General features: G+C 34.5%; 1 protein-coding gene across 13 annotated transcripts in view; it reads left to right on the plus strand.

The window, feature by feature from the left end:
• Window positions 1–27157, plus strand: part of LOC124951706 (RNA-binding protein Musashi homolog Rbp6) — a 596819-nt gene that overhangs the window by 326877 nt on the left and 242785 nt on the right. For all 13 annotated transcript variants that reach the window (XR_007101704.1, XM_047500522.1, XM_047500531.1 and 10 more), the window contains one exon: window positions 12149–12233. Coding sequence is in view for 12 of the 13 variants with exons in the window: in XM_047500522.1 (XP_047356478.1) it covers window positions 12149–12233 (85 nt within the window). In the remaining variant the exon portion in view is untranslated. The remainder of the gene's footprint in view (window positions 1–12148; window positions 12234–27157) is intronic.

Here is a 27157-nt window from a genome sequence, read left to right on the forward strand (position 1 = left end):
GACGGAAAAGAAGAGTGCCTATACATTTTATCAGTTTCACCCATTAGAAATTAAGAATAACTTCACATAAACTCACGAGAACGAGGTTTTATGAGATTTTGAGAAATTCGTCTATCTCCCCTCTCTCTCTCTCTCTCTCTCTTTCTCTTTTTCTCTCTCTCTCTCTCTTTCTCTCTCTCTCTCTCTCTCTCTCTTCCTGTTAAAACTTTGTCCATCTTCTTCCTCTTCTGTTCATGATAAAAATGTCGATAAATATCTTTGGAAGAAAATAAGTTGAAGAACTGAGATATAGTGCGATACAAAAGAAATTTCGAGATGATGAATTGGCATTTTTTAGCAATTACTTATTTTAAGAGCAAAGAAAAATGCCTAATGTGAGAGAAACTACGAAAACAAAAGTTTCTTCCATGGATGCTAGTGTATTCAAAAATGTCTAATAATCACTCAGCAAGATGCGCGTCGAATATTCAGGAGCGCATCAACAGGTGGTCATCCACCTCTTTTTTCTCTTCTGTTTGGTATCCTTGGTATTGGACCAAAGCTGCGTATCCTAAAATCTTCTAGTCGTACATCCTAAAGTTTTTATGCAACTCCTGACAAAATGTAATATTTTCCTGTTTCTCTCATTGAAAGCCTTTTTACTTTTCGTTAATTATTTGATGGAATAACAGCCGTATAACTTCTTCCGAATTGAAATTCAATTTTATTTTATTCCTTTTTTCAACATTAAACGTATCTTTAAAATTACAAGATTTAAATACACACAGGACGCTCTAAATCTTTTCGTGTTTGATGTATCGCGTATAATTTTATGAATATGAGCACTCGAGAGAAGGAGGAAGAAGGGCAAAGAGAGAGAGAGAGAGAGAGAGAGAGAGAGGGAAGGAGAAAGAAAGAAGATGAAAAAAAAGTAACGAGAAAGCGCTGACTCAGAACGCGCGGCTATCGAGTTATTTCAGCGCCGAGATAAGCGTTATCCGTTCGCATCCCCCTCGGCCATGAATATTAACGAATTTTGACGTAGTACGCCGGATAAGATTTGAATGGTAACGATAGAACTGTGTTTGTGTGAGTGATGATCCCCAAATGAAATTAGTTAATTCTCGCGTTATAACTGAGAAGCATCTACAGCGATTTTAGGTCAATAAAACAGACAAGGAATCACAAAACTCTAAACTCTTCTTATCTTTCGATAGAGTATCCGTTTGATTACGAAAATAGGGTGGAAAACTTTTGAAGAATTCAAGATTAGCCAGAACTCTTTTTACCAATTGAGTACGCGAATCGTTTCTCGCAAATCAAATTCGAATGTCTCAATCTCAAGAAGTTTGCCACCAAATCGGATAAACCAAAGTGGTCTTCTCCACGTTGCTACTCGTACCGTTCATTATCTCGGACAGCGGACAATTATTCCTCCGTTAATTGAGTTATGCGGCGGCCTAAATGCTTTATGAATATTCATATTCTCACCATAGAATCTATTCTCTCTCTCTCTCTCTCTCTCTCTCTCTCTGTCTTTCTCTCTCTTGGTTTATCTCCCTTTTTCTTCATATCTATCTATAGACGTTGCCTGTTACTGGCAAAAAGAAAAAGTTGTCATGAGTTAAAAATGTAATGAAATTAGAAAATTATGTTCGCTCCAGATGTTACAAATTTTCAAACTTATTATCTTTGTTTCTAATATTTTTAACAAAAATTATCGAATCGTTCATCGTAAGAAACGAAAATTGTTTTCGTTTCTTTCTTTATTAATCTTTTTTTTTATTAAAAATCGACATAAAAAGTACGATTCCATTATAATACATATAAATCGTACTTTAATATGTTTTAAGATAGAAAGAATAAGATATTACAGACGTCTCTTCTGATATTTTAACAATTTTTGTTAAGATATGATATTAAATTTAATCGTACAATTAGGTTCCACGGAGATTTTTTTTCCGCGAAGATTTTGTACTAGAAACCTTTCTCGTGAAAAACGCATTTGGTGATATAATAATTGCAGATTCTTATCATTAGAAAGGTCGGAGGAAAAGACAGGAAGTTAGGAAAGAAGAAAAGAAAAAATAAAAAGAGCGGTAAGACGAATCAGTCAGATTTTTCTCTCGTTTTTCCCATTTCCTGATTTGACCAGACTTTCTCGAGTTGCGTGATACGACAAAGTGAGTCTTGGTCGTTGGCGTCGTCGTCATCCTCCTCCTCGTTGCGAAGTGGGCGGACGACGAGGTGACTTAGAGAGATTGCGATTTGCATAATGCAATTCAACGGAATCCCGTTTCAAGGAAAAGTCAAGAAGAACAGGGCAATTACAATGAAACTCCATGGGGCGCAGTGGCTTTCATGGCCCTGCTACCGGCCACCTAGACGACATCGGCTTTATAAATATTCAGCTGGTCATTAAGGTGAAAGAGACAGCGAGAAAAAAGGGATAGAGAAAGAGAGAGAGAGAGAGAGAGAGAGAGAGAGAGAGAGGGAGAGAGAGAGGGAAGAAGGGAGGAAGAAAAGAAGAAAAAGGAGTCAGAGAAAAGGGATAAAAGTATAGGCGAATGTATATATAAGTTTCACGAAATAGGACGTAAAGCCGCTCGCTGTTACGCGCTCTTATGGTTTCCGCTAATTTCATTCAAAATACTTGCTGTAACTGTGCGTCCTTTGCGCTGTATACGAGTTCTTCCGTCTTTTTTTTTCTTTTCCTTTGATTCGATTTTCTGGCGAGACAAAGCAAGAGAGAAACAGAGAGAGAAAGAGAGAGAGAGAGAGAGAGAGAGAGACCCGCACTCACGACTCGTTTCGCGTTCTGGATGATAATACGAACATATGTATGCAATCATGCAAATGTTATGCACGCAATACAGATTTTTTGCAGGCTCTTGGCCGAATTAAAACGAGCTCGGTGGCGACGAATGTTTTCGTAGCAGAAATGTACGAAAATACGCGGGTGTAAAATGAAACTATGGCAATTTTCATTCTTAGTAGACTTTGCTTTTCACCACATTTATCATTAACTATTAAGCACATTGATTAATATGACATTAAAATTTTAACTTCGCAAGTTAAGATTAATTCTGTTAACTGAAAGAGAATTACTGGTTTCTTATATATAACTCTCGTAGCGAGAGAATCAGCTGTTAAAATAATTGAATTTAGATACTGTGAGAAACATACCTGACGAATTTATATTTCATTCTTGATTCGAGTTATCGATATATACGATCAAATCTTCGATCCATAGCGTGTTATATTTCGTTCGTATATCTACGTACGAATGCGTATGAATGTGTGTAGATATTTGACATATGCATTAAAAAATACAGATAAAAGTATTATGTCATAGACCTCATAGACGTATAAAATCTTCATAATCTATGAAACTTCCGTTGAATGCGCGTAGATGCGTAATAGATATTCTCATTCGAATGATCACTCTCGTAACGATGACTTTTGCAATTTCACACTCGATATGCTTTAGTCTATTTCCTTTCTATATCTCTTACGGATATTCTTACTTATATTTTCTTTCTGAATTGAAAAACCCAATGCGTGAAAGTCGACTGATTATACTTTCGTTAAAAAGAGATAGCGGAGAGTCAAAAGCATTGCGCGAGTTTTGGAGCAGAGACAATTGGTAAATTGAATGGAAAGATAGAGAAAAAGGGAGAGAGAGAGAGAGAGAGAGGGAAAGCGGATTAAGGCGTTTGATTAAAGAGCAGTTACAGTATAGTTTGTTGGCAGAGGAAAGGATGAAGTAGGATGAAATCTTGAGAAAGAGAGATGTAATGCGAGCATTAGATGAAGAGAGAGAAAGAGTGAGAAAGAGAGAAAGAGAGAGAGAAAGAGAGAGAGAGAGAGAGAGAGAGAGAGAGAGAGAGATAATAAGATCGGTATCTAGAACGGTGATAGCACAGTAAAAGGGTAGATGGTACGTGGAAGCTACGGAGACTCGTAGCTACTGACTCAAAGTATGTCTATAAGTAGCTTCGGGTCCAAGGTAAAGCGAGGCAAAGAACAAGCCCTCATCCAGTAGGTATACTGCTACCGTGAGCGCATGCTATCGACGCCACTGCAATAGCAGAAATTGTCGAGTTAAGTAACTGCTGGGACTTACAGTAAGTTCGCGCGCAATGAGACCGCCTACATAAATACTCCTAATACACTCGCCTCTTTTCTAATCTCCTTACAATCCCCTTTTCCACTATTCTCCTCCTTTTCTCTTTCCTTCCTTCTTTCCTCCTCGCTATCCTTGCTAGCTCGAACGCACAGCCCAAACTTACCCTTTCTCTCTTGTTTCGCGGTAAATTCCCTCGATGGCGAGCTCGTGGCATAGCCTTTTGGCGCGATACAACGTTATGTGGCTTCCGTGGCTGTGCTCTCTTTTCCGACCTCGAGCGTCGACGAACAAAGCTCCTTTTAATTGTCTTTCGTCTTTCTTCTTTCTTTGTCTTTTTTCTTTTTTTCTTACCCTTTTTTGAATCTTGCTCTTTTGTGCTACATGATCGTAATGAATCCACCCTTATATGTTTCTCTCTTTCTTTTTTCTTTTTTTCTTTTCAACAAGCGATTAATTTTCACGGGCATCGATGACTTCTAGCACGTCCTCGCACGTATCCTGGATAATCCTACGTAAACCGGAAGAGCACTCTTCTACTATGAGTGAAGAGGGCGTGACAAACAAATGCACCATGTCAGCCTTATGTGAGACTCCTCCGTGACTGGGTCGGCTCAGTGAGAAACATGAGAGAGGCTGCGCCTGAGGGTGGTTCAGGCCGGAAGGGTGTCTGAGAAAAAGAGCGAGAGAGATAGAGATAAGGGATGAAAAGTAGAGGATCGTAGAAGTCGTGCTCAAGTAGACAAGGGACACGTCAGCCACCATCTTTCTACTCAGCCTTTTATAGATTATTCACGTACAATGGTTGCGTGACAAGTGCCTCGGTAAGGAACGCGCGTAACCTGGAACGATAGATCCGTATACTACTCTTGTATAAAAATCTTAAATTTAAAATCCAAAATGTAGCGAAAAGCGGTCACGCTACGATTCGAACTTCGAATATTTCTTTAAAAGAGGACGTCGTTGTATTTTCTAATATTTCTTTTGAAACCTTTAAGAAAGAAAAAGTATATAATACATATATATATATATATATATATATATATATATATATATATATATATAATGGTACTTTAAAAATGTAATATTAATACTTATTCATTTATTAAAATGCTTCGTTTCGCTTCAACGTTCTTCGAGTTGCACATTAAAATTCATAGGTAATAATTTCACAAACAAAAATTCCTTTTAAATATTTCACATAAAGCTAGTAAAGTCGAGTGTTTGTGATTTTCTGTGAGTTTTTCCATTAAAGTAAAAGGAAAAATCTAGAAAGTCACAACCGTGCCTAAAAACCTTTCATTTGCGACGATCGGGTTATGTAAGAAAAGCACCGTTACGTAAGGAACTTATAGTCAACTTGTACTTAACGAGCAAACTTCATTTCAAAGCGCTTCCGAGTCTTATCTTTCCCGTAAAACGCTGTAACCATTCGCAGAGTGGCTTCTCGTTCGATTTCGATCTCTCCTCGTCTAATGGCTTCCGAATTCCAATTGCCCCCCAAGCTCTAATTAATCTTAGCCGATAATATCGATGAAATTGATAAACTCTTTCTTTCGTCAGGCAGATTCGTCAAAACTCTTATTACTTTTTGCCTTTTAACTTTCATAAATTCGAGATTGCAATATGATAGGAGTTTATCTTAAATGACATCATAAATGTAAAAATGTTAAAAAATGTATGAAAATGGCTCGCTTGTTATGATAGTTCCTCTATATGCAAATACTTCTATCTATTGCCATACCTACAATTCTTCACGATGTTTCGTGTTTTACCATTTAAGTGTTTTAATGTTGATTGAACGACTGCTGATTCAGCGAGTGTTCATTTGTCGCAATTGTTATATGGATGTTGCTAGGTGGCACCGAATCTCAACGAAGTTGTATACTGACCGAACAAGCAATTTCAAAATTTCGCATGTACACAGAATCGTAACGTTACTCACGCAGATTAGTTTACTTTTCACAGACACAAAAATTACTATCTGTTGTAATACAAGCTGATAAATTTATAAGTCATAAAATCGTATCGAAAAGAATTTAGAAAGATTATTCTGAAAATAAAAATCGATTAGCATTGATTCGTTTGCTTTTCTTTTCTTTGACTTCATTTCTAATCTCTCTTATCCCAAACATATTTTATTTTAACTTCTATACGCGCTAATATCGAAAGAATTAATGACCTCTTTTGATTATCATTTTATATAGAGCTTTTGGTTTTACAACTGAACAGAAATTATCCACGATTACATACATTTCTTTCAGCTTTCATAGCTTTTAATCATCACGATTTATGTATCTATATCTGTTGAGGATCACCACTTGTAACAATGAAAGATATACCTGAACGTCTAATAATAATCAGATAATATCTTCGTAATATCATGTAGGTACGTAACTCGAATACAAAATAATGAATTCAATGACAATAAACAACGCATCTTTAAAGTTCTATTCGAAGATTATCGATAAAGATGAAATTGAGATTAATTTCGATATTATATCTTTCTTTTGTCATAGTTTTTATTTCAAGATTCGTAACAAAAAGCTTCATGTTCACCAAATTCATATTTACAAAGAGTTAGAATTGTAAACGATTTAAAAAATGTATTATACATGTATTATATCAGAGATACGATTACCGCGATACAGCACACTGTTAGGCTATTATACTTTCGCCTATTTAGTGAATTATATTAATGAATTGGGAATTGTATTATTCTAAATGGATTAACGTGAGATGATTATAATATTACGGATTCTAATTACATTTATTTATTAGGAAACACTTTAACATTATTTTATGAAGTCGCTGATTGAACATTCAAAAATATTTATTGAGCTATTGAGTATCTAATGACTGCTGTTTATATAGCTAGAATGTTGAAGCACTAAATGAACATTTAAATATATGTGGCATTTACAAATGTTTATAAATATTACGCTTTACAAATATTGGAAAATAAAGTGATCTGTTGTATATATTCGTGTAATAGAAAGCATGAGAATGTAAGATGAGCCATCACCAATGATGGGTGATGGAAAAAGAAAAAACAGCATTGTGACAAGCGAGAGAAAAGTTAGTTGTGTGTAAAACGTCAAAGACGATGGTTCCTGTATAATATCTATTGTACTATCTTTCATTTTTAATAAACTTATTGATCTCTTCGTACACATATGAGTTATGTTTAGCTTTGAATGTGTATTTCGAACTGTGACCAATGATTGATCTTAGTACAATTCGAAATAATCAAAAATAATTATCCTTTTCATGGGTTCTTCCATACATTTCTTTTTGAAATTCTTAGAATAGTAGATTTAACCTTTAAATATTTTAAAAAAGATTATCTGTATGGCAGTTTAGAGGAAATTACTTGAAATCTCAAATAACTGTATCTTCCGTAAAAACTTTCTTTTTTCTTTCACAGAGAAGAAGATGGTAATATGGAAATTACTATAACTTTTGATATACTGATACTATGTAAGTGGTATAGCTATACTATACCACTTTTAAAAGTAGTACTCTAGTCTCCCGATAGAACAGCGATTTAGTTTTGTGAACGATGGCAAAGCTAAAAGATAAAATTTGTCTTCGCAACTGTCAAAGTTTTTGTAACTGAAAATTTTTATTTATTTATCTTTACTGAGCAAATGAGGTAGCCTAATTTAAATTAAGTTTTTAAGTAGCACTTAAATAATTCTTTAAAATGAAGTACTTGAATCCTCTGAAATTGCATTAATATGTGAACTATTCTAGATTAAGTACAAACATGGCGAGTGATGGTAATCACAATATTCCATTTTCCATGTGCCTAACTGAGCTGTGACTTTGTTTTTAAAGTCTACAAATTCTTGTGTTGATTGGATTAATATACAGACTAATTATGTTGTTCATATACAAGGTAGTATATTAGTGTATGAACATTTATATTCAATTTAATACTTTTCATATTTTCATATGTATTTATATTGTATATTAAGACCCAATTTCCTTAAACTTAAATTTCTCAATACTTTTGGCTTCTTATTATATTTTTTGACTAGTTTAATTTTACTCTTGATACTTTTGGAAGACAAAAATGAAGGAATCCAAATTTCTTCCAAAAAGCATCAGTGTTCTTTTAGATTCCCAAGTATTTCTTTAAACGCTAAAGTGAATGTTTTTTCAGGCGTTCCATGAACATCACATATAAGTCGAATTAGACCAACATTAGTCATTGGTCTTAGTTTAATATATAATCATTCAATTATTCTAGTCATACATTAGATACATGAGAGTTTAACACGAAATCTCTTAACTATACACCTCATATACATATATGTCGAACTGAACATAACTCATCTATTTGAGTGTTCTTTTTGATTTCATTCAAATATTCAAATCTTATTCATCAAATGAAACCATTTACCATCCTGTTTCACCATCATGTATTGAGCACAGGAAAGTTGCCCAGTTCGCTAAGAGATGCTTTGCCATCGCTCCTTGTGTTATCATTACAAATTGAGAATGCCACCTACATGGCGACCAGATATATATAGATAAAGTCATATAACTTAGTACGAGAGTAAAATACTAGCTTGTTGAATAAAAGTGACCTTCTTTGAATTCATACGTGTCACAAACTAACCGAGTATTAACACGCTATTATGCGTGTCTCTCCACAACGCATTTCATCGGACCATTCGACTAATGTGAATGCGAAGATGTTATGACAAAGATAGACTCGATACTTTTTCTTAGTAAACATTGTATCCGTATAATCCTATCAATCCGATGCATGAGTTTATGTAGAGCACGACGAGTTCTCTATAATATCTATATTGTAACATCTGCTTAGCGATTAATTGCTAATGATAACGCGAGCGTAAGCAGAAAGACTCGGAGATAATCCGTGTCTTTTATGATGATAAAATTATCAATATTATGAATATCGTTGCATAATGAACGTTAGTTATTATTTTTGTTATAGCAAACTACTCACATGTTAGTGAATAGTTGGTGAGGATTTATTTTACAGATGTTATAGTTACTGATTTCAATGAAATATACATATTTTGTTTATTTTTACTAAATATCTATCTAGAGCTCTTTTATATGATCCTACAGTAAAGCAAATTATCCATTCTCTTCAATAAGGTAACCGTACGTATTGACGTCTGCTGTAAGTCAATTAATACTTTATCGACCAGTAGCGGTTAAACGTCCTACACATATCTTACCGGTCATTCGGCTGTAAAAACTTCCCTGACACCGAAACAAATTTCAGTTTAGATCGTCGCGCGCAAATACTTAATTGCGCTTTTTCTTATGTCTATAGAAATGTTACATCAAACTTTGTGAAAGTGCTTACTATATTGTTCGTTTTAGTAAGCGTTGGGGACAAATTGCCCAAATTAAAATCACGGAATATTAGAAGGAACAAAACTATCTAGGAGTGACTAATAAATTCCACAAATTTTATTCCTGCTTTCTTTCTCTACTTTCTTTCTTTTCTGATCATCTTTCTATCTTTCTATGATGGTAGATGTACATCATAGTGATTCGAACGAAGATTTAAAGACTAGAGTATGGGAGAAAATATTTCATTGAATACTCCAGGCGATTGTCGAGCACGAACGAGTGAATATTTCTTGTGATGATAGAAAAAAGAGAGGAAAAGAAAGAAAAACTGAAGAAGAAGGAGATGGAGGACGTAAGACGAGGAAAAAGTGAGAAAGAAAAAAGGAAAACGGCAAATAGAAGCCGATAGCAAGGAAGAAAGGTCCGAGAGGCGGGATTGGCATGTTCGTTTCCTAAAGCATGTGTGCCCCATAAATAACATGTAAATATTTTCAATAACTGCCGAGGCAGCCCTGGCATGAAAAATGCAAACCGCTTTGCGCTCGTTCTTCGTTGTGCCGCCACTCTATCGGCCTGCAACGCTGAATACTCACATACACACTCAAATACATACACATCTACATAAATGCACATATATGTACTTGCCTCCTTTCCTTGCTCCGCAAACTGTCTTTTAATATATCTGTATACACGCTGTCCTGCGTTAAATTTATGGACCCGTTTGCCGACCGATATTTGTTTCACTTAAGCGCTGCGACTTCGGTCCTCCTACTTCTCCTTCTTCATCTCCTCAAACTCTCCCACCACTTTCATCGTACTCGATTCGCTCGACTTATCTCGCTGTAGGGAAACATTCGTTTGCGCGAGCGCGAATCTGTATGCACACGCGAGTTCCACTGCACCGGATATGAAAAAGGGCCACTATGTTACCAGAAATAGTCTTATATACCCGTTGAGTCTTGCATTTTCCTATCTCGTTCTCCATAAATTTAAAATGGAACCTGCACGAATATCATATGTGTTAGTTTTCAAGGAACTAAGATGTTGTTAGAAAGAAATTGTATGCTAATAATGAAAGTGACAAAATATATATATATATATATATATATATATATATATATATATATATATATACAATTAGCTTTATAAGAAAGGCGAGATAAATTCACAACGAATAACGGAAAGAAATACCTTATAAATGTACATATAAGATATACTTATCCCAGCGACTCGTATTAGGTCTCATTTTGGTCGAATGTCATTCGACAATAAGAAGCGTGTCCATATACGACTGATACTACTTACTTCCGTATTCTTCCCGATACTACTAGTATCTTTCGTATACTTCGCCGTAGTTACTGATCTCTATCGAACTATTTGTCTCGGAAGCGATAATGCACATAGTGAAAAAACTGTCTATATAGACGTAAATAATAAAATGACGATCTACTTCACAGCACATTACCATAAATCCACAGTGGAAATTATGGGAACGAAAGACACAATTTAGTTTCTTCGTTTTGAAGGAAAAGGATACATATATAACCGTTACTTTGTTGATATGATATTTGTAATGCTCGAGTTTCCGACAGTATAATTAGTGCAATATCGGTGTCAATCAGAATGATTTCGCATAGATCTCTGTAATATTATCTTTGTCACATTAACGTGTCGTATTTCAACATTGTGACGAACAAACATATCATTATCGCATCGAATTTAGATTCCATAGAATGTGCTTTGTTTGTTTTCTGTAGTATTTATTGGTCACGCGATTTTGTCTTCGCGATCAACATCCAATGAAGACGAAGCCTTAGATTGATTAATTGAACAAAAAAAAAAGACAAAGTGTGTCTTAAGTATTTAAAGGTTTCTCTTTCTATGTGTTTACAAAGATTTATGCTATGAATTTTCATGGTCATAATTTTTATTCGATTTTGGCAACCAAGGTCTCATTCGAAAGATAAGAATTCTTTAAACGAGATTATCGTTCCCGATTTTCAGAATAGGCTGTTACATACCTTAAAATATTATTCTTGAAAATTAATCATTTTTAGACATAATTTTTGCAAAAAAAAATAACATTTTTTCAAAAATCACACCTCTGCTTTCTTGTTCCAGTAAGGTAGGAGAAGATGATTCCTGTTACTTGTCCTTGCCGCGTCTAGTTAGATATACAGCTTTTGTTTCTGTCTATTTATGGATATTCGCCTAGAGTGATAGTTAGTGAACTTAGATAAGTAATGGGAAACAGATTGATTGATGCTGGAGACTATGTGACATGAGGAAGAGAAGTTGCCTATCTCTAGCCTAAAGGATACGTTATCGTTTCTTTCCAGCAACAAGAATATCATTGAGCATGGAAAAAGAAAATTTGAGTAGAATTATAAAAACCGACATGTCACATTGTTGATAGAGTCACTGTCGAAATTATCCATTCTCCACAATTTAGTTTTATTTACTTGCAGTTTTGTCCTGACAAATCACTTTACTCGCAAACGTTAAAGCGTAATTGTTTTTCTCTTCCAATTATTTCACTTTATCAAAAAATATATATGATTTTTTAATTATTTTTAATATCTTGCATTAATGATATTTTATTTATTATCCTCGTAAATTGTACGTGATATCGATAACTCACAGTAATATTGAAATATACATTTTGTAATCTTGAAGATAACATTTTCATCTCTTTTGTTACAGAGGTTTCGGATTCATCACGTTTGCAGATCCTGCAAGTGTAGACAAAGTGCTGGCGCAGGGTAATCACGAGCTAGATGGAAAAAAGGTCAGTTCATGACATCATTATCCGATAATCATTTAATCGAAAAGTTTCAATAATTTTGTTTATCGTGAATTCAATGACTTTAATAACCGGTCACAAAGGAAAATCTCTCGTGTACGAATTAAAATTATCATTAAAACTCATCAATACTCAACTACTCTTTATGTATATATCCTTTCACCTCGAAAATATTGGACAAGCGAAGAGACGTAATTTACAACTGGAGCACCTGTTATAAAGTTTCTAACAATCTATCTCTACATCGACCTGCATCCTCGAACGATTTTGACGATTTGCAGTATGTTGAAAGTTGGATCTCATCTTTTAATATAGCTCTAAAGTAAAAGTACGTATGCATGGCGACTTAATAGAACGGAAATAGAAAGATAATACCTAATCGCAAACAATATGAGATCGTTAAGAGCAGCACGTTGATCCGTACGAGTTGCAACACTCTCGTTTCTCGTATCCTATTACGCACTAATTAGGGGATCATTAGCTTGTCACGACTAACGATCACTTAAGGTCGTGCGATAAGATAGAGAAATATGAAATGGGTTGAGATAAAAGAGCTGTGTATGTGTGTGTAAATGTGTCTACAATGTATTCAAGTTGGATCAGGAACGTTCTATAGAAGGAAGACGAACGATGCATCGGCTATCCGTAATCGTTCGTTCGGAACACGGTTGGTATGAAAAAAATTGTTGAATCTCTATTACCTTCTCGCCACTGTTCCACACGCTTTCTTGTGCACGAATCCAACGTTAAATGTGTGTCGTGAGAGTAATTAATTTTCCATGTTCGACCCGACTCTCTCGTTTCGATATAATTGAAAGATCACGCTGCGAGCTAATTGATCAAACTGATAGATAAATATTGCATTCGTCTACGTATTACATATGGTGTGGCCCGTTGCATTGCGCAAAATTATTACTTTACCAGAGAGAAAGAATTGAAAACGGAAGAGAAAAAAAGAACTAGAGGGTAGGATTGTGTGTGTGAAAAATTTTGTAAGAGTGTATATTGCAATTTTGATTATCTTAAAACAATTTAAATTGAAATTTATTTCTATATGATCATATAAGGATTCAGAAAATATATTGGATAACAAACTAAATGAATTAAATAAAAAAATGTATGCGTTTATATTATAAATTCTTTTTTACATGAACAAATAAAAAGCAAGATGTTATGCATCATTATTTTCAAAAATTCAAAGTAATTGTAGTAAAGATGAGTTGTTGTTTTTGGCAAATATGACTCTTTTTTCTGTATATTCAAAAGAAAAAGATCAGAAGAAAAGAATATTCAAGAGGAAAATCAGAGATATGATTCCGTGAAGATAATATCATAAGACAGAAACTGAGCTGGCGAGAAACAGAGAAATATAATTGCGAACATTAGCTGTCCACGATAGCATATAAGTATATAAGGAATGTAAGTATTGTCTAGGAAAGTACACCACGAATACATACTAACCGGTAGTTCATGGGGCTCATGTTATATCCAAGTCCACATAAATTTTGCGTAATTTGCTCAGCTAATGCAAATTGCTAAAGGAATGGGTGGAGAAAAGAGAAGAGAGGGAGAGAGGAGAGTAAGAAACAAATACACAGACAGACAGATAGATATACTAAAGCTTTCTTGATAACAGAAGGGAATATATTATAGTGCTTTATAAAGAAATAATATGCGTTGTATTAAAATTCTATTATTCTGGTTTCTCTTTCTCTTTCTCTTTCTTTCTCTTTCTCTCTGTCTCTCTCTCTCTCTCTCTCTCTCTCTCTCTCTCTCTTTCTTCTTTCTCGTTTAAAAAAGAGAAAGGATAAAGAAGAAAGAGAAGACGAAAGATGATTAAAAAAAGAATGAGACATAGGTCATTTGTAGATAAAATAAAAGCAGTTAAAAGTATTCTTATGTTATTATCGTCGTCTTTTGTCGACTAGTGAATTTTGTTATATTAATTAGCGGATCACTCATTTTGCTTGCGGTAATGAACACTTTCATGCGATTCTTGAAAGCCCCATCGTTTTGTATTGCACGTACCAAAAAAAATATAACAAAGGATCGAAAGAAGCTATCTGAGTTCTGCTGAAGCTTCTCGGATAGATCAGAACTGTGAAGTAATCTCGTATTGTTTAAATCTGAGAAAGGGTGAGGAAACAGTAGAGTGAGTGTGATATATTGAGGTTATATAGTTCTTTTCGCAAAACTCTAAATTACCAAAAGTAAGTTAAGTTCGAACTCAAAGAAACTTTACAGATTACATTGTCATCTTAAGATAATTAGCAAATCTATATCAATAAAATGAAAGAGATTAGCATCTCTTAAACGTAACGAACGATGATCATATATTATGTAGGCAACAAGAAAAGCGAACGTATTTCGGAAAATCAACGGTAGTTCACAGAAGAGCGATTTTGTGAATCGATGTGGTAGCGCTTCTCTCTATTTGGTCGAGACAATGATTTCGCAACGTGCTGCGTAAGCGCCTACGGCGGAACAATGCTGATGGGTGATCAGAATGGCCGTCAGATTGCGCTTAATCGGGCTGAGTCCTGATTAAAAAATGCACGAATCGCAGAGCTTGTAGCCCGCGCATCCTCATTTACGTTCCGTTTAATCTCGGCGTTGGTACTGGAAGTGGTTAAATCAGTCGAAACCGAGCATATTCTCTCGCTAAAAGAATCATCTTTTCAATATGAGATCCGTGTTTTTTACCTAGTTAGAGGATGTGTACATATCTATGTAAATATCTCTTTATAATTAAATTTTAATTCGAAATTAAATTATTCTTACAAACGATATCATTGTTGATTTGTTTTGTATAGAATTTAAATTGTAGAGATGAGCAAATATTTCATTATTCAATGAAATGATCCAATTTTTTCACTAACTTGAGATATTAATTGTTTATTTCATCGAAAATCAAAGATGTGATCGAAATTTTTGAAATTATACTGGCTCGGAGCTGATGGTCAGTTTTTAACTAGATTTTTTTTTTTAAATTATGTATCATCAAGGATGAGAACGCTGAACGGAACGTTGGTGTTATCTGATCGCAGAATGGATCTAACGCCCTGTGGGATTTTACGCGTATGATAATGGAGGCATCTGAGCCTCATTAACATTTTCGATTTATGAGGAACGAAAACGATGCTTTCGCGAAAACAAATTGCATCTCTAAATTTGAATGGCCCGCTATGTTGTTCATTGTTGATAAAACAGATTTTCTCATGAAATGGAGGAAAAAAATAGAAAAGTAAGGGAGAGAGATAGAACTGAAGCACGTCATATTGTGATAAATAGACTTGGAAAGATCGATTCGTGTGGCGAAAGTACGTTGGACGCTTTCCACGTTTCATCATTAAATTATAATAGTCTTGTGGAATTGATATCTACGAAATAATCGACTTTTGGTAATCGACTTTTATTAATGTTCAGCAGTATAGAGTCTTGAGTCAGCAGTTGCATACTTTTTTAGAAATATGCTAGAAAATCGGTTAATGTGGATGAGTATCGAACGAATTGGGATATCCCTAAAAACCGCATTTTGTATGCGTTTCCAATAACAACAACCACTCCAGTAACGTTTGATGTTGCAGAAATATCTTTCTTGAAAATCATCTTTTTCACTTCCTCTATTTTTCAATCTGTTTTCTGAATTCTCCTCTGATCTCCGAAGTAATTCCGGTGTCTACTTGTCTATCACTTATCACGACTTATCGCTTACGAAGAGATCCTCTTCTTATTTCCGCATTTTTCTTGCTTTTAATTCAATTAATCAATTATTCATTAATTGATTAATTAATCAAGAGGGAATAAATGTTCAAATTCCTCTTGTGGTTATATTTTTTCTTTGTTCGGGATCTAACAATTGAAGTTTATCAATTCATTATAGTTTTCCAGATCATTGCTTATCGATATAAAATCTATTCGATAAAAACACATCCTCACTTCCGTGATTTTCAGTGAACCATAAATACTAATTAATCCTTAATGAACATTATTCGTTTTTCTTTTCGATTATTTTTTTCACTATATAAAGCCCAATATTATAATTCCATAATAAATGTAAAAAAAACTAATTTTGTTAAACATAAAGCGTCCAGTTTTATTTATAATTCATTTTTCTCTCACATGTATCAAAACAAGGATTTGTATCTCAAGATTTTCTGAACACTCGAAAACAATGAAAAATAAGTAATGTCTCTCATCCGTGGAATAATTTATTTGGAGAGTCCGAAGCCACTAAGTCCTGCGGAAATTGTCTACATTCCCTTACAGAACTCCGGCTACCCTTGGTTTTCTCTTTTTCCTTCTTGTCACCACCCTTTTTCCTTTTCTTCAATCCTCCTAGTTGGCGAATCCGCATACCAGATCCTCCGAACTCCGCACATTTCTTTCTTTCTTCATTTCTTTCACTCACTCTCTCTCTCTCTCTCTCTCTCTCTCTCTCTTTCTCTCTCTCTATCTATCTACCTATCTATCTCTCTTTCCTCTTTCTTTCCTTCCCGAGTGAATCAACAATACCAGAAGCGTCCATTGTCGAATGCTTTTAAATTTGAAATACAAACCGTCTGCCTTATCCGTCGCTTTTCCACTTCTTCTTTCACCTTCTCATCCTACTAGCAACAGCAGTAGTAACAACATCACAGAGACATTCGCATCCCCCCTTCGAAAAGGAGTTTTCATTCGCATTTCCTTTTCTGTATCTCTTCTTCGTTTCTATACTGACACGCGCGTCTTTCTCACACTCTCCTACAGAGCTATAGCTATATTTTTCAATTATCTCTCGACTTTAGATTGCCGCGCGTGCATCTTGTAAGCGAGAAAAATTTGAAGGCTATGGGAAGAAGAAAAGAAAATTATCTTTGCATGATACTCGTCGTATCGAAAAGATCCGAGAAACGATTAGAAAAAGAAAAAACGGAGAAAGAGAAAGTTATTATAATCTTTCATTACTCTTTCCATCTTTATGTCTATCTTGTAAAAAACCGTAGCGTCGTATTAATATTTCCGACAAATTTATGTTCAGTTGAATTTAAAAGCATTCATTAAAAAAGTTCGTAAGCTCTCCAGGAACAAGGAAACTCTTTGCACAGTGTGAGAGGAATAGGAGAAGGTAAAAAGGGCGGAGGGAAAAATTGCTCACTTTTAAATCTTGATTTAGCAAAGTTTACCGTTTACGGTTTATGAAGACGTATTCCAACACTCTGCCGAGAAAGTTCCGGTTATCGTGTCCGCGAATTAAGTTGATAGAGTTGTGCTGCAGCATCTGTTCAGCGCAGTTTAACTCATTTGCTTCTTAAATCGCGTATTACTTAAACAGGAAAATTAGCACGTATCGGTTGTTTCTTCGATTAAAAGAGTATTTCATTAATTATAAAAATACGAATTTATTTTAACTTCATTTTTTCAATTTTCACTAAGTAAAAATCGAATGGTTTATTCGAGATCGAGTAGTAAGTATAACGAATCGTATCACTGTAAATATATGACACGTGCGAAGAAACTCGATTGTATATATTGTGTAAGGGTGTGATCTTTTATCAGGAAGCATCGTTTCGATCAAACATTAGTCATACGTAAAGCGACGTCGCTCAATAAACTTAAGAATGATTTTCGAAGGTTTCTCGTCACTCACACATAGACGGTAAGAGCTCGAACCCTCCCTCGTTGCCTTTAATGCCTCGCCCTTTGATTTCCGGCTTCGAGGAAACACGATACCGTTAATGGCTCGTAACATCCGCGCCAAGTTTTCCGCGTAACCTCTTTTCCTGTGAAGGAATAAACCGTCCCTGTTGGTTTAGCTATCCGTGAAGAGAGTAAAGGAACAGCAGAGAAAATAAGAGAGAGAAAAAGAGGCAGAGAAAATAAGAGAGGTTAGAAGAGCACGAAGAGGAAGAGAAAGACAAAGACAGATAATATGCAGATCAGTAATATTCTTTCTTTATTTTTTCATTTTTAGTTTCTATTTATAAATTACGAAAAGAGATTACGTTTTACGAATTCGCCATTTCTTAAACTTCTTACGTGGTATGATATTGCAAAGAAGTGTATTAGGGAAAAATTTAACGTAATTTAAACTATTTTTGAATGTACTTTTTGAAGAGAGAGACAAATATCAATTCTTTCTCTCTCTCTCTCTCTCTCTCTCTCTCTTTTCCTATTACTCTGATGAAGTGGATAAAAAGTATAGTGGAGTTAGAAATATGACGAGACAGATAATATCTACAGATCAAAATTGAAAATCCTAGAATAGTATCTGTAAGAAAAACTAATATTCCAATAATGGATTTTAGAACTGCCAGATGTAACATCGCGGTGTGTAGATAATTGGGTACATATTTATATATGTATGCGTAATATGGCAATTGCCAGTACCGGTTTAGAAATAAACGATTTACATTTGCGTTTGCGCAATTCTGCAAATAACATTCACTCTCAAAAGCAGTATACGTATTGCTAGTAAGTTTGTCCGTATAAATCAGTCGTACCCAACGTATAAAATGACATGAAAATGAAGTGTCGGGAAATCCTAACACGCGAATCAGCTGATTTATGCAGTGTGAATTAAATTTTAAAGCGACCCGCGGTAGATATTTAATCGCCGCTGGTAACACAACGTAGAAATCTCTACTCTTGTTCTCTCTCTTTCTCTCTATTTCTCTCTGGTTCTATGTGAACGAGGAAATGTAAAATGTAGGTAAATAATTATTTATTCTTTTGACGTCATAAATTATCGTCATATATATATAAGTTGTGTTATTGTATTTCGTGCTTCTCTTTTGTTACATTTTTGTTTCATTGTCTACTTTATGGTTCTTCATTTCTAAATAAAATTTAAGAAGATATTGCTTAAAACATTGATGAGCAACTTTGTTTCCGCCGCGAGCCGTACGGTCTTCACCGTTAATCAATTCGTTCTCTACTATTTAAGTTTACTAGCCATCACTCCATGCAACAAAAGCCGTGTGCAGCTTTTCACACCTTACTCGGCATAACATACGGATAAGTAAAATATAGGTATTATATGAGTGGTTGTAAGGAAAAACGCTGCATATCACATGACGTCACTTTCGAAATAATTTCAGTTACAAGTTTTGTGTATCGATTCTTTTTACTAGCAGTATTTTCTTGATTTCTTTTTAATATTTAAATTCAAATAATGATTGTTCATAGAGCAAAAAGTAAAAAGAGATTGAAATGAAAGCCATGCAGTTTACGTGAAATAGCTGTGTCAAATAGGAGGATTCATTTTCTACCACTTTACCAGAGCAGACAAGTAGGGGCTCGAATCACCAGTTGTCTACCTATGGCTTAGAAAATTCCACAGACTAATTGACCGTACGATCGAAACGGGTATAGTACGCACATTGTGCACCGCTCCCCATCGTGAGTGTGAAATACCGCGAACATGCTATGTGCAGCAGGTACCATCTGTAGCGGTTTGTGAAATATAAATAATTAGTATGATGTATAAGCGGACTGCGGCCAGTTGTTATAAAAGCGATATATCGATCTAGGGTTGTGCCTTTATTTCTACGGGAACCCAGATTATAAATGTTAAATTAACCTTTCCAAGTGCGATTTATATCCAACAATTTAGAGAAAATAAATGTCGAAAGGGATGAAATTAAAGGAAATTTTTTCCTTTAAATTTATTTCTTTCGTGGCTCGATACAATTTTCTTATCGTTTTCCTTCTAAAAAAAAGAGCGTGTTTATTCCATATTAGCGTGGGAAGCATACAAGCCGTTAATAACGATCCAATTTTTGAATCTCACTCAGAAAATAGAGAGAAAGAAACAATATCGAGTTTCGCTTCTAAGAAACAAGCCCTAAAAGGGTTGTTATTCTTTTTTTCCACGTAACTCGAGCATTTTTTAACCAGTCTATATAAAAGATAATTCTTGACTCTCACGACATTCACACAAATATTCAAATCATCTTACTTTGTAAAATTTATTTTTAAATAGAATTAATACGTAGCTATCTTGTTGTTATTAAAAAATATCGATTAAATATCGAGGAGAAATTCATTTCTTTGTTCACACTAAATCAATTTCATCTAAATACTAAATATCAATAAACTTCAAAAAAAATATATCCATTTATTATATATTTTTATTTTTGTTCATCGTAAGATTATTACAGGAATGTTGATTTTCATATAATTTTCGAGCTGCAATCACTTGATGTTCTCATAAAATTCTATGTCGTAAGTCGAAGCACAAAAATAACGTCATCGGTGAATGAAAAAGATTTCCAGGCTGAAGAGTAAAATTAAGGAGCTGCCGGGACTGTTTTTCGAGCTATTGCTTGGGCCACGAGAAGTACAGAGAATGAAAGGGAGAAAAAACAGCAAAAAAACGAGAGAAGATATTATATGAAACCGAATATGAGTGAATTCTTTAAAAAATATATATATGTATATATACGTATGTACAGTCTTATATATATATATATATATATATATATATATAAAATCTACAATCTTATATGTATATATCAGAGTAAAATATATACATAATACTGTTCTCCTTTTCGTTCTGATATTTTGTCGGAATATTAAAAAAAGAAAGAAGTCGATAAAGCAAATGCGTCGAAGCAAAAACAAGAAGACTCATAGCGCTGTCCAGTTTCCGAGAAAAGAGAAAGAGAGAAATGCGTATATACGTTGCATATTAGCCCTAGCATCCCTTTTTCTGGATTTCCCTCTCTATTTTCCTCTTTCGCTCTCTTGCTTCATAGAGCCACATGCTCGGACGATCCATTTCCAGATTAAACATGCGTAAAACTCCAGTCTCGTGCGGAGGACTGCGCACACAAGAAGTGTCTCCCTTCTCTCTCTCTCTCTCTCTCTCTCTCTCTCTCTCTCTCTTTCTCTCTCTCTCTCTCTCTCTCTCTCTTTTCCCTCGGCTCGACTGTTCCAACCTCTTCCTCCTCTTTTCCTTTTCTGTTGCCACCTCCGTCTTGTTCGCTTTTTCGTACCTTTCTATTTTCTTCTCAACGCATATAGTCATTCCTATTCCGTTTTGGGTATGAACGTAGACAATGACGGACGACATTCGAAAAGGAAGCTACATGTGAAAATATTCTATAGGGTTAAAAGACTCGTCAGGACAAATCCGTTGGTTCGTAAAACAACTGCCAAGTTTCTCCTGTAGACGGCTGGCTGACAAAAGTATATATCTACATAGATTTCTAGCTGGCAAGAATAAAAAGAAGAGTTTTCAGATCTCGCGTAGAAAATTTCCCTTATTCGTACGTATGTATATACAAATATTATTTTCGATATCTTATGACAAATTAAAAAACGTTTAGTTATATGCTGATGTAATATTAATTCGAGAATATTAAACGATTTTATATATAAAATTATTGATTTTCATAGATTTTGATTTGATGATATTATAATCTTTTTAAAAAAAATATTCGAGAGTAAGACTCGTTAATTTAAATTATAAATTTCTTATAAAAGTAATAGTAACTTTTTGAACAATGAGATGTAGATGTTAAAAACGTCCTTCTAAGGCCAAGGTCGAGAGTAATATTGATTGTTAAGCTTAATGAGACATCCTCAGTGTGTGTTTTCGTATGTGTAAATGGAGCACGTCTCGTCTAAATGGGAGTACGTATGTATATTTACATATATACAAAAGTAGACCACTCGTATGAATGTGAGTGCGATAAAAGTGGGGATAACGTGACGACATGAGAGATGTGCGCGAGGAATAAGAAGCTCATCAGTAATGGTGCGATGTAAGAGTGAAAGAGAAGAAATAGACATAGAAGCTCTTTAAAGGGCCCGAGAGGTTGAGAGTAAAGTTCCTCTTCGGTCTGTATATTAGTAGATGAGAAAAGCGGATAATTTATATGAATAGGATATGAAAGGAAATGTACGTCTTAATTGTGAACGCGATTTTTAATGTTTTCTGAATTGTATGTAGTTTCAACAATGAACTTTATTTGGTCTCCATTTCTCTCTTTCTCTCTCTCTCCTCTTTCTATTATTGTCTATTATGGAAGAGAAAGTACAGCGAGGAACGAGCAATGTTTAGAAAAGAAAAAGAAAAACTGAACAACGCGGGGCTAACAGCTTCTCGAGCAATGTATATCAATTTGAATAATGGTCCATTCGATGTGGACTGAAGAATCTTGAACGAAACAACGAAACATGGAATCTTTTCGAAAGGATGATGAAGCTTATGTTCTTTTGAAACGAGTAACTTTTTAACTTCTCGCACGAATAAAATAACAATTTTGCTCGATCATGATAAGCGTGAGTTTCCTTGTAAATAAATAAAAATACTTGAGTTTTGTGTTTTAACAGTTCGATAATATAGAGCAATAGAATATATAAAAAAATAAATTGGACGATGTTTCGCAAGATGTTTCACTAATAAGATATCGATTTTAATTTAACTGTAATATTAATGATACTGTGATATTAGTGATATGAACTGTGATATTAATGATATAAAGCTCAAAAAGTTGATCGTTCAAACATTAAATCAAAGTATATAATCGTCTTTGAGTAGACTTTTGTTTTGAAAACTCGGAACACCTTTATAAGAATTTTTATCAGGCAAAGTACAATAATTGAAGCATGTGTTTTCCTTCTCACACAGCAGAAATTGGTTACGGACTTTGGAATCAGCCGGGACACTGTGGCTACTACGCTGGGAACCTAAAAGGATGTTGTCGATTATCGAAGTTGAAGCTTTCCAGTTAATTGCGTAGTTCGTCGGCTTTGCCCATAAATGTCCGAATTATTGGAAACACTCGATCGATGAGTGTTAAATACGCGGACCGCTTCAAAGCCATTTTGTGGCGCCTTCCTCGACATCGAGGACTTCCCAATGGATTTCCACGCTGCGAAGGGCTATTTACAAGTTAGCTACTTCCAAGTGGAATCCTTCTATTTCTGCGAATAGAATTGTGACTTTCAAAATGGAGAAGTAAGCGATAGATAATTGTTCTAACGATTGCAAGTGTGTTAGTGATTTTGTGTGTATCAAAAAACATCGACAGAGTAAAATTAAAATGAAGATGAAAAAGAGAGATTTTGTTGTTCCACCCGTTTAAATAATTCATAAGCAATATCGCACCATGGTCACGGTCACGTCTTGGCTTCCTTTCTGATTGGCTTGAATTTACGATCCATTGTCGCCTGATTGGCCACGCTTGTGCGACGGATGGTGGCTTCGTAAAGAAAAGCACTTTATCGTCTGAAAGCATTGACGTGCCAAACGGAATACCATGGTACGTGGATGCAAGAGAGAGAAAGAGAGAGAGAAAGAGAGAGAGAGAGAGAGAGAGAGAGAGAGCATAAAACACTTTCGGTAATTTCTCAGGGACTTTCTAGCGTCCCTTTTCTTTCCCTTTATTCATTTCTCGATTTGGTACTATCTTACTCTTCATCCATTCTGATCCCGTACGGAAGAAATTTTGAGAGATATTTCCCAACTGTTGAAAATCGAGAGGCCGCTTATTTCGTTTTTCATTTTTTTCTCTTCCATACATACACAAATTACTATTTTCAGATACAAATTACTATTTTCAAATAGGAATAAATATGGAGGTGCAGTTGATGTACAAAGAATGATTGTCTCAATGAAAATATTTCAAGACGATATCTTTTAATAAGAATGAAATTCGTTAGAACACATTGAAAGTGAATTTTTGATTCAAAGAAATATCGAATGGATACTGGCTTAAGTGATTTAGTGTTCATTCGATTGATAAAACGATATTTACCATTCGGTTAATAATGGCAGGGATGGATTTCTTCTTATAGATATAGCTTCTTGTTAGGGACTGTGTATATGATCGGTAACAATACATTCGTTTGGATTTTAGTTTCTGTATCGGACAGCACGAATTAGTGTTAGTCCAACTAGCGAAACTCACGGTATATATCTACAAATATAAAATATTTGTTCTTTATTATCATAATTTCATTTATAACATAAAACCCGAATAATTAGTTAATACATCATGGCATCCGCCGAAATTGGACAGTTAATTAAAACAATTAAAAGTCTCTTAAACTAAAACTGCAAGTACGTCAATCATTGAGGGAAGAGCTGAATAAGCATATAGCTTCGTATTCGGATTTATATACTCAATTAAGTAGCCTCATAAAAAAGTATATGTATGTAACCGATGACGTTATCAGACCTTTCAGTAAATGGTTACACCTTCATGAATACATGTTTTAACCGAAGCGAAAGTATTACCAGTGGAAATATGTATGCGCGTTATAATCAATCGACAAGCTCGGCCTAGTGTAATTCGATTGTTTAGTTGACCACATTGCATCGGACAAACCGGCGAAAATGTGTCAAAAAGAAATAGAAAAATTAAATTCATTTTTCAACGATAGTATTCCGATCACGCAAAAGCAAATAGAAGTCCTAAATCTCTGATGTGATAAATCGATTCCGATCTCTGTTTATATCGACTGTATTAATAGACATACCACCGAATTTGGTCATACAAAATTTACAGAGGATAACTTAAGAATTATGTTTTTATTATAGTCGATTTGTTGTTCTAATGATCACGAGAAACTGAAACGAATTGCGTTACTAGAGAAAAATGAAAATGCTTCTTTAAATGATATCAAATTAGAATTATAAGCACTTATTTTAATATATGTGAAAATATTAAAACGTTAGAAAATCCTTCGTTGATAATATTAAAATATTAGAAAAAAAGATACACTAAGTCTGACATCATCGTTATTGATAAAAGCGAACAGACACGTTTACCTAGATCTATTCTCCAACCTAGTGAACTCATTCTTTATGTCGGAGGAGAAAAAATCTTCCGAGATAATTGGCAAATTTAAAATTTATATTAAAATCCTCAGTTGTAAGGGAAGGATTGACATTTATGTTGGAAATCGCGATAAAATCAATCTCATAAAACTTAATGCAGTTTATGAACTTGATGTTTCGCGGTATAATCGAGAGCAGTCAGTATTAATTTAAAAAATTAACATATAAAAAATGATTAACCTCGAGATACGTTGGTAAGATTCGTGCGATTATGTAAAAAAGTTGCACAAAGAGTCTCAAAAACGCTGTTCGCGAAAGGATTAGGTAGGTTTTGAAGCAAAACTTTATCTCGTCTGACAATATAAAACCAATGCAATTACCTTGTAAATATATGCGATGGAAACATTTCTAGAAGAAAAGCAAAAATATCCTCAGCCATTAGATGTTATTGAATCGATAAATATCTTAGAATTGTCAACACTCATTATAATCCGACTCTGAGATATGATAAATATTCTTTACCAAATATTGAAAGTACATTCACACTCAATGAAAATCATTGTTTGACAATATTATCTAAGTGATACTTATTTAGATAGCAGAGAAACATCGAGACATAGTCATCTTCGTTCCAACAAAAATTTTGTTTCGATGTAAGAGATTATTATTTGATATAAAAACAACCGCAGCAATTTTCTAGATATGCATGGACCGAACATTAATTGAACTTGATGGTTTTTACTTATCTGAATGATTTTTACGTCATGGGATCAATCTTTAAAGAATACAATATACAAATGGGAAAATTGTTGCAGCGTCTCACAGATTGTAGTTTTCATTCGAACATCGATAAATGTAAATTCAGGTGATTGAAATGCCATTTCCGAAAAACGTTTCTAAAAATGATCAATCATTAGAGCAAATTTATACAATTGAAGCAGACTCTCAAAGAACTCATCCGGAAGGATGCGCTATGGAAATGGGAGAAGACATATCTTTTGTTGCCTAAGCAAAACTAATGTTAAGCCCGTTAGTTTTGAAACATTTTGATCCATCAAAAACTTTGGTAGTGGCGGCTGATGCATCATTTACGGGTATCGATGGAATCCTATTGCATCATGCCAACAATGGTCGAAAACACGTAGTATATCACATATCGGCGTAAAGCCACACTGATATCCAGAGAAATTATTCATAGTTCGAGAAAGAGGCTTTTGCATTAATATCAGTAGTTGAGTTTTTCATCAATTTCTTTGGGTTCGTTCCTTCATCCTACAGACAGACCATACATTTTTAATGGCGTTATTTCGTAAGACAAACGAAATAAGGACAAAACGAATGGTGACAAGATCGTCAAGACTCGTGATATATTGTAAGAAAAATATCAAATCGTCAATATTAAATTTGTCTTTCTAATGATCGAATTGTCAAACGACATGTTAACCATATCTGAAAGGGTGGATGTGGAACAGAAAATGAAACAATAGATAATCATCAAGATCTAGAAGTTGATGATGTGACAAATCCATCACATCAACTTTCACCACAAGAAAAGCAAGCAATTGAAAATTTAACACTGGAAAAATATATAGAGGAGACGCTAATTAGAGAAACAAACGGATATTATATTGAACCGAATCGTTTAGTATTAGATCTGTAAGCAAAATCATACTCGGAGTAGTAAATAATAACTTTTTGTTCCATGAGGAAAGATATTATTAATTATTATTAATATTTGATTGGACTCCAGTGATGCATATATCGTAATGATGGTATTCAGATGATTAAGTTGTTTTATCAATAAATATAGCATTGATTCTGGCCAGCCGATGTTCAATTGTTCAAGCAAGCAAAGGAGAAATACATATAAAAGTTATGAGGAGAGTAGACATACGATGAAAAAATTGAATCGTGTGGGAAACACGACGCCTTTTCGGCGCTATAGGCCTGTTGTATACTGTCGTCAGCTATTGGGTTCAAGAGAGTATATGAGCTCGTTTGTACTTCATCGCGGCGACCACGAAAAAACGAACAAGACACGAGCGATTCGCTGATCGCAGCAATCAATGAAGTACACTGAATCAAATGCCAAGTTCACATGACAAGTTTAGAGGTTTTATCCGATCTCTATCTTGGC

Source organism: Vespa velutina, chromosome 1 (genome assembly GCF_912470025.1).
Source record: "Vespa velutina chromosome 1, iVesVel2.1, whole genome shotgun sequence".
In the NCBI taxonomy this organism is placed as follows: domain Eukaryota; kingdom Metazoa; phylum Arthropoda; class Insecta; order Hymenoptera; family Vespidae; genus Vespa; species Vespa velutina.